We start from the raw sequence: 9,427 nt of genomic DNA, 5'->3' as shown, positions 1-9,427 counted from the left end.
ATGCTCAATGAGTTGAATCAGGTGAGTTTGTCTGGTCTGGGGCTACAACAATAATGTGGGCTGTTGGGGGAACTGGAGGACTGGAGTTGGACTGTTGGGGGTACTGGAGGACTGGAGTTGGGCTGTTGGGGGAACTGGAGGACTGGAGTTGGGCTGTTGGGGGTACTGGAGGACTGGAGTTGGGCTGTTGGGGGTACTGGAGGCTGGAGTTGGACTTTTTGGGGGGACTGGAGGACTGGAGTTTGGGCTGTTAGGGGGTACTGGTGGAGTTGGGCTGTTAGGGAACTGGAGGACTGGAGTTGGACTGCTGTGGGGTAGGCTGGAGGACTGGAGTTGGGCTGTTTGGGGGTACTGGAGGACTGGAGTTGGACTGTTGGGGGGACTGGAGGACTGGAGTGGGCTGTTGGGGGGACTGGAGGACTGGAGTTGGACTGTTGGGGTACTGGAGTTGGGCTGTTGGGGGTAGCTGGAGGACTGGAGTTGGGCTGTTGGGGGTACTGGAGTTGGGCTGTTGGGGGTACTGGAGGACTGGAGTTGGACTGTTGGGGGGACTGGAGGACTGGAGTTGGGCTGTTGGGGTACTGGAGTTTGGGCTGTTGGGGTACTGGAGGACTGGAGTTTGGGCTGTTGGGGGGACTGGAGGAGTGGAGTTGGGCTGTTAGGGGACTGGAGGAGTTGGGCTGTTGGGGGAACTGGAGGACTGGAGTTGGGCTGTTGGGGGTACTGGAGGACTGGAGTTGGGCTGTTAGGGGGATGGAGGAGTTGGGCTGTTGGGGGAACTGGAGGACTGGAGTTGGACTGTTGGGGGGACTGGAGGACTGGAGTTGGACTGTTAGGGGGTACTGGAGGACTGGAGTTGGACTGTTGGGGTCATGGAGGACTGGAGTTGGGCTGTTGGGGGTATGGAGTGGGCTGTTGGGGGTACTGGAGGGACTGGAGTTGGACTGTTGGGGGACTGGAGGACTGGAGTTGGACTGCTGGGGGTACTGGAGGACTAGGTTGGGCTGTTTGGGGGGACTGGAGGACTGGAATTGGACTGGCTGGGGGGGTACTGGAGGGACTGGGAATTTGGACTGCTGGGGGTACTAGAGGAGTTGGGCTGTTGGGGGTACTAGAGGAGTTGGGCTGTTGGGGAACTGGAGGACTGGAGTTGGGCTGTTGGGGGTACTGGATGACTGGAGTTGGGCTGTTGGGGTACTGGAGGACTGGAGTTGGACTGTTGGGGGACTGGAGGACTGGAGTTGGACTGCTGGGGGTACTAGAGGAGTTTGGACTGCGGGGGTACTAGAGGAGTTGGACTGCTGGGGGTACTAGAGGAGTTTGGGCCTGTTGGGGGAACTGGAGGACTGGAGTTGGGCTGTTGGGGGTACTGGATGACTGGGAGTTGGGCTGTTGGGGGTACTGGAGGACTGGAGTTGGCTGTTGGGGGACTGGAGGACTGGAGTTGGACTGCTGGGGTACTGGAGGACTGGAGTTTGGACTGCTGGGGGTACTGGAGGACTGGAGTTTGGACTGTGGGGGGTACTGGAGGACTGGGCTGGGCTGTTGGGGGTACTAGAAGAGTTTGGCTGTTGGGGGTACTGGGAGTTGGGCTATTGGGGGAACTGGAGGACTGGAGTTGGGCTGTTGGGGGACTGGAGTTGGGCTGTTGGGGGACTGGAGGACTGGAGCTGGACTGCTGGGGGTTACTGGAGGACTGGAGTTGGGCTGTTGGGGGGACTGGAGGACTGGAGCTGGGGGTACTGGAATAGGGAAACACTGGTATAGGGGATAGGGTGTCATTTCAGACACACCATATTACTAGGCTGGATCTTAGTTCCACATGCAGAGAACTTAGTTTGAGGAGAGAGTGTGTTCATGGTTTAATTGCACTTGAAAATATATAATTTACAACACTACTCATTCAGTTGTGGGCAGAAGACCATAACACGCTGTAGGGACTGTATCCTAAAGTTTTTGTGCAAATCTTCCATTGAAATGAATGAATGACGAACGAAAGTGGAGTTAGGATTGGGGTCCTTGCTGTGTTGAATACTTTCATAGTTGTCATATTATGGCACTGCGATTAAATAATGCATCCGAGTTATATCTGAACTATTCAAATTATTCAAGACAAGCTGGAGCAAAGTGCCTGAGCTACCATACGTTGATCATTTTGGCGTTGTTGTTGTCATGGAAACATAAAGCGAAAAACAAGGCATCGGATTTCCCTTGACTTATTCCAAACTCTCTAGTCGTTCAACAACGATGACAAGTTGAAAACAAGAAAGAAAAAAAAACGAAAGAGATCCAAATAGTTTCAAATAACGACACAATCAATCATGTTTTAACGCCATAGTTCGATAGTTGTTCACTCGTTTCCCTATTCCTGAGGTAGCCCAGTTTTGAAATTATTTGAATAAACGCTGCATAGCTGGCCGTCAAAAACAACGCTTCCCTTTTTACTTCTATCTCTCATCATGGTCATATAAAAATACATTAACAAACAATATTTTATTCCATAAGTACAAACAAACGCTTTTTAGAAAACTACATCTCTGTTAGATGTCTCATAAAATACTCCTCCACTCCGGTAGATGTCTCCCCTTGAGTAGAACTGTTACTTCTACTAGTTCGACGTTCGGGAAATGATCTCGCCGGGGTAAACAATGGTGGGAGGTGGAGGGGATCCTCAGACCTCGGTGCCGTCGTTGTGGAGGTTGTTATGGAGCTTGACCTCCAGGTTGACCTGCTTGACTTTCGCCCCTCCGTTGACCTTTGCGCCTCTGTTGACCTTGGAGTTGACGTTGTCGTAGTTCCGGTTGATGTTGATGTTCCTGACGGTGCAGTGTTTGGAGCTGAAGTTCTTCTCCAGGGTCCTCTCCAAACACACCTCTACTTTGGTGTTCAGAGGGTACTCCTCCGCCATCTGAGACGGCTTCTTCCCAGCCGATCGTCGGCACTTCCTGAAGAGTAAACATGAAGCCAGCAGGACGAGGACCAATAGGGTTAGTGCGGCCACGCCCCCGCCCACCGAACCGCCCATCTGGGGGTTAAAGGTTGAGGCAGCGGGGACCTCGAGGCGGAGAGTCTTCATGTTGGTTCCGTTCTTCGTCTGGTCGCCCTCGTTATCATAGATCAGAGACTCGTCGAGGGTGAGATGTCCACTTTGGTCCACCAGGTCCCGGCGAGCGCGGCTGTAGTCGATGCTTTGCCTCAGCTGATTGGTCAGGTCCCTGCGAGCCCGCCCCATGTCGCTGCTGTGGGCAAGCTGATGTTTCAGAGAACGCTGGATCCTGGGGCCGGAGATGGACTCTGGACCAATCACATAGATCACCTGCAGGTACCACTGATGCCCCGCCTCCACCTGTCAATCAAAAGAGAGAGCGTTACCATGGAGATAAATCAGATCAATCATTTTACTTCTCTGAGAGTTACCCCCGAACTTGAAGACCTTTTTGAAGGGTACCTAAGGCCTTCATAACACATTTACAACTCCTATATAATGCATTCATAAGCAGTACATTATCATTGAATAAATCATTACAGTTAAGTGGATAAGTCTTTGTCTTCGCTGACCTTGTACAGGGCATCAACTTTCATGGTAAATCCATCAACACCAGGTATGGCTGTCATGGTCTGTAGTTCGGTGATATCCGACGCAAAGTTAGCCTCGAAGGGAACGTCATGGAAGTACCTGTCACAGACGTCAGGCTGCTTCCGGTCCTAAAGGAGAGACGTTACAACACCGTCATTTCAACTTATCCAGACACTATCAAATCAAACGCTAGCATACATGCTAACAAGGCTAGCTAACTGCTGGATGTAGGCTATAGATGCAGATGTGGAAAGTACATTAGTACAATTGTTGTTTAAATCTCATTATAAACTGGTTGGTTTGAGCCATGAATGCTGATTGGCTGACAGCCGTGGTATAATAGCAATAAGGCACCTCGGGGGGTTTTGTGGTATACGGCCAATATACCATGGCTAAGGCCTGTATGCAGGCACTCCGTGTTGCGTTGTGGGTAAGAACAGCCCTTAGCCGTGGTATATTGTCCATATACCACAAACCCACTCAGGCCTTATTGCTTAAGTAAAGCTTGGACTTTCAGTTGTTGTTTCAGCAAAACGTGCAGTTTCAGTAAAACGTGTAGTTTCTGTAAAATGTGTAGTTTCTGTAAAATGTGTAGTTTCTGTAAAACGTGTAGTTTCTGTAAAACGTGTAGTTTCTATAAAATTTGTAGTTTCTGTAAAACGTGTAGTTTCTGTAAAACGTGTAGTTTCTGTAAAACGTATAGTTTCTGTAAAACGTGTAGTTTCTGTAAAACGTGTAGTTTGAGTAAAATGTATAGTTTGAGTAAAACATATAGTTTCAGTAAAATTTGTAATTTCCAGCATTTGTGACAATAGCCTGCCATACACCCATTGTTGTAAACATTAGCATAAACGATCCAACAATAGGATACCAGAGCAGTGACTTGTACACCAATAAGATTCCTCCTATTTGAATAGCTCAAAGTCTTATCTCTTTAAGTCCTTATCTCTTTAAGCGACGTGGAACAAACCAGTCTATCGGGTCACATGGGTGGCTGTTTACGTTGGGTGACATACCACAGAAAAACCAAAAGGTCACAGTCAACTATGTGACTCAAAATTGGTAAAAGCGTGGTGCAAGCAAACACTTAGGTTGTGGGTTCAACTCCCGAAGGGATCAGATTTATAAAGAATGTGCAGTATGCTCTCTGTAATAGAAGTCGGGTTGGAATAAAAGTGTCTGATAAAAGGACTATATGTAAATCTACAAGCAGTGGCACTGCCTGCAATTCAAGGTTTGTCAAAATTGCAGTCACACTGCACAGATTATCAGTGTTTTTAAGCAGGAAGCACATTCACGTGACATGGAAATCGTCTGAGATGTGCAGCACGACTGTGAAAATAAACACCCTGGAACATCACCAATATATCCAACCACTACAAGAGGACAACGGGAGTTGAATAGAAACTATACCATCATAGAGATGAATAGAGGGCACAATTGCCACAAAACCTGTATTAGGATGGGCAGCTCCATGGCAGACATGGAAAACATAGGACTCTTTCCATCTCTGTAGATATACATACCAGGATCAGGAACCTGTGTTTGAGGTGTTTGTTGGGCTGGATGCAGCCGTACTGAGGCCCCTCGTTGTACAGAGTCCCTGTGGGGTCGAAGAAGGGCACGTATCCATCCCGTCCCGTACACAGGTACACCTTCTCCAGCTGCAGCTTGTAGGCTGAGTTCAGGTTCTGCTCCGGGTTCCACAGCACCCTGCCATACAATGTCTGGCCTGTAGGGGCAGCAGAGAGATAATACTGTAATACACAGCACCCTGCCATACAATGTCTGGCCTGTAGGGGCAGCAGAGAGACAATACTGTAATATACAGCACCCTGTTGTACAATGTCTGGCCTATAGGGCAGGCAAGAGAGACAATACTGTAATACACAGCACCCTGTGTACAATGTTCTGGCCTGTAGGGGCAGCAGAGAGACAATCTGTAATCACAGCACCCTGTTGTACAATGTCTGGCCTATAGGGGCAGCAGAGAGACAATACTGTATACACAGCACCCTGTTGTAAATGTCTGGCCTTAGGGGCAGCAGAGAGACAATCCTGTAATACACAGCCACCTGTTGTACAATGTCTGGCCTGTAGGGGCAGCAGAGAGACAATACTGTAATATACAGCACCCTGTTGTACAATGTCTGGCCTATAGGGGCAGCAGAGAGACAATACTGTAATACACAGCACCCTGTTGTACAATGTCTGGCCTGTAGGGGCAGCAGAGAGACAATACTGTAATACACAGCACCTGATTTATAGCGTCTGGCCTGTAGGGGCAGCAGAGAGACAAGTTGTGCATGATTGGATATAAGGGCCACACATTTTGGACCCAGTGGCATCACAGACATATGGGCAAGTGGGGTAAATTGAGCCATGTTTTCCATTTTCCGTCACTGTGGAAAGGGAAATACTGTATATTTTTTACAATATCTTTGTGTAAGTCGGGATGTTTGGTCATGTAGATAACAGGTAATAGCTCAACTATCCCCGTTCTCTTCAGTTGAGTCTGCCCTGTGACTTGTGTGTGGAACAGTTACTGTACCCATAGAGAAGGCTCCCTTGTAGTCCATCTCAGACATGGACATGTCAGCGACGGCCGGGTCCATCATGAACACCTTCTCATTGTTGCACAGCTGAAACTCTGTGTTGAGGCTGTACACGACAGGCACCGGTCGGTTGGTCTGCTGGAAGGCTATAGGTAGTTGGAACCTGGGAGAGATGACATAATGTCAGGTTCTTACCGCATATGTCGAGCATGGCCATATGAAACCGGTCCTAGGATGGAGCCTTGAAGAACACCACAACATATGTTCGTGTGATATATTTAACCAAATCAACCATATCTTTATTTGCCAACCAAGTGTCTAGATTGGAGCATGACAACAGTGTCTGGATAGGAGCACGGCAACAATGTCTAGATAGGAGCATGGCAAAAAGTGTATGGCCCTCACTAAGAAGTGTATGGTGGCTGTGGAGGGACATACTTCTCTGGGGCCCTCACTAAGTAGTGTATGGTGGCTGTAGAGGGACATACTTCTATGGGGCCCTCACTAAGTAGTGTATGGTGGCTGTAGAGGGATATACTTCTCTGGGGCCCTCACTAAGTAGTGTATGGTGGCTGTAGAGGGACATATTTCTCTGGGGCCCTCACTAAGTAGTGTATGGTGGCTGTAGAGGGACATATTTCTCTGGGGCCCTCACTAAGTAGTGTATGGTGGCTGTGGAGGGACATACTTATCTGGGGCCCTCACTAAGTAGTGTATGGTGGCTGTAGAGGGACATATTTCTCTGGGGCCCTCACTAAGTAGTGTATGGTGGCTGTGGAGGGACATCATTATCTGGGGCCCTCACTAAGTAGTGTATGGTGGCTGTAGAGGTACATATTTCTCTGGGGCCCTCACTAAGTAATGTATGGTGGCTGTAGAGGGACATACTTCTCTGGGGCGTGGGCTGTGCAGGACAGAGGCTTGTCTCCAGGGTCGGTCCATGGTTGGGTTGGCTGCACGGTACAGGGGATCAGAAACACTGTGTACTCTCCAGAGTAGTCTTTCCTGGAACACAACAAGCGCATATATTATGGTAAAGCTCCTCTAACAGGGACGCTTTTGAATCACATTTACATGATGTTTTAACCTTGCCCTGAGACGTGACGACTTACACTAGGTCCCCAGGCTAATGCCTAGGCTTTAACTTAGCTCAGCAGGCTAACACTGTTTTGTGGCATGCAGAAGACACAGGCTGGAACAAAAGCTTACCCACCGAGTAACCCTTACTGACCTGCTGTAAGAGGAAGTGGCCCTCAGAGCAGGTAGGGAGAGTCAAAGGACTGGGTATATCTATTAATATATATCTATAACTGTATATAACAGTATGTCTGTTTACTGACCTGCTGTAAGAGGAGGTGGCCTTCCAGAGCTGGTAGGGAGAATCAAAGGACTGGGTATATCTATTAATATATATCTATAACTGTATATAACAGTATGTCTGTTTACTGACCTGCTGTAAGAGGAGGTAGCTTTCCAGAGCTGGTAGGGAGAATCAAAGGACTGGGCGCTCCATATGAGCTGCATGTCAAACTCTATCCCCCCCAGGTGGTCCGGGGCCATCAGGTGGGACTTGTGCCCAGGCAGGGTGTGGTGCTCGGGGACAAACTGGCCCCTGAACTTGGCGTGTGTTTTGAACTCGATGACCAGACGGCCATCTTCTCTTATGTAGATCCTGATGATCTGGAGTCTGGCTGACAGAACGCTGTCTGTCTGGATGCCTAGTGGACACAGGAACATACCAGTTAAACAGAGTTACACAGAAACATACCAGTTAAACAGAGTTACACAGGAACATACCAGTTAAACAGAGTTACACAGAAACATACCAGTTAAACAGAGTTACACAGAAACATACCAGTTAAACAGAGTTACACAGAAACATACCTCCGAGTTAAACCAGAGTTAAACACGCCAAACATTAGCCAGTTAACAGAGTTACACAGAACCATACCAGTTAAACAGAGTTACACAGAACAACATACCAGTTTAAACCAGGAGTTACGACTGCAGAACCATACCAACGATTACAAGAAACATACCTGTAAACAGATACGACAGAAAACATACCAGTTAAACAGAGTTAAGATACCATTACCAGCATTAACAGACTACCAGTTAAACGCAGCTTACACAGAAAACATACCAGTTTTAAACAGAGTTACACAGCAAAACATACAGTTACACAGAGTTACACAGAAACATACCAGTTTAAACAGCAGTTACACGAACCGTATAAGGCACGACATACCAGTTAATACCACGAATACACAGCTCTAACATTACACGAGAACTTAAGTTACAGTTACACAGATACTACAGTTATACAGACGTTACAAAGGACAAATACCAGTTATAAACAGAGTTACACACAGACAACAATACCAGTTCAAAGCAGAGTTACAACAACATACAAAAACACACAGCCCTTCCCCCCTCACACACAGCCCCACGCCCCCCCCCCCCCCACCAACACACACCTGTCCTCCAGAGCACGGTGTCGCTAAGAGACAAGAGAACTCCATCTTCAGTGTGGTGTTCCAGACGAAGGGCCCGCCCCTGGGGAGCTCTGGTTACGTAGATATACGACACGTAGAAGCGAGGAACCTCCACCCGTCGAGGACACGACTGGGCCGAGTCACGCCACCTGGGGGGACATAGCGCCATGACATGGAGAATAAAGTGACACAGGATAACTAACACTACGTCAACCAGGAACAACTGATGAGCACCTTGTGTGGGGGGGGGTGGGGGGGGGCGATACCAAAGACATGACATATAGATGACCCCTCGATATACATTACAATGACGATGGAACGCATAATGCCTACTAAAACATGACATTGATATAAAGTGAACTTACCAGTTAGCAACCAGCTGGTAGTCCAGTCCCTAAACTGTTTTGTGCATACTGTGGTTGGGTATGAGCATCTCAATGTAAACTTCTATCTGCCAGCCATTCCTCAGGCTCTCTAACTGCCTGTGTGCTCACGTGACTGGCAAACAAAGTCAATTGCAATCAAACGCATGACTCCAGCCAATCGTGGACACAATACAGTACTGTGGACTCAATCATAACTGTCTATAATAGTGGTGTAAAGGAGTTTTCTGTCGATAATATTATGTCACTAGTATTGTGCCAGAAATTGGAAAGCCTTCCAAAAATGAAAGGAAAAGGAGGTGAATTCCGAGCATGTATGAACACCACTTACTATAGCAGTACAGTGTGAGACCGCCCCTATCCCTTTTACATCGACCCCCCTAACCCTCCATGTGACCTAACCCTCTATGTGACCCA

The 9,427-nt window shown here is 48.1% G+C and overlaps 1 protein-coding gene across 1 annotated transcript; it reads right to left on the bottom strand.

Moving 5' to 3' along the window:
- Nucleotides 1-508: 508 nt before the first annotated feature.
- On the bottom strand, nucleotides 509-8,776 carry LOC112076521 (extracellular matrix organizing protein FRAS1-like; the record flags this gene model as incomplete). The annotated part of the gene is made up of 8 exons (XM_024143274.2): nucleotides 509-723; nucleotides 1,582-3,346; nucleotides 3,559-3,705; nucleotides 5,104-5,309; nucleotides 6,129-6,295; nucleotides 7,021-7,137; nucleotides 7,583-7,850; nucleotides 8,610-8,776. Coding segments are annotated over 7 exons (1,747 nt in total), but the record flags the coding sequence as incomplete, so codon positions are not given.
- Nucleotides 8,777-9,427: the final 651 nt, after the last annotated feature.

Source organism: Salvelinus sp. IW2-2015, unplaced genomic scaffold (genome assembly GCF_002910315.2).
Source record: "Salvelinus sp. IW2-2015 unplaced genomic scaffold, ASM291031v2 Un_scaffold3809, whole genome shotgun sequence".
Taxonomy (NCBI): Eukaryota; Metazoa; Chordata; class Actinopteri; order Salmoniformes; family Salmonidae; genus Salvelinus; species Salvelinus sp. IW2-2015.
The sequence above is the reverse complement of the archived record's forward strand: the minus strand, read 5'-3'. Positions and strand labels throughout refer to the sequence as shown.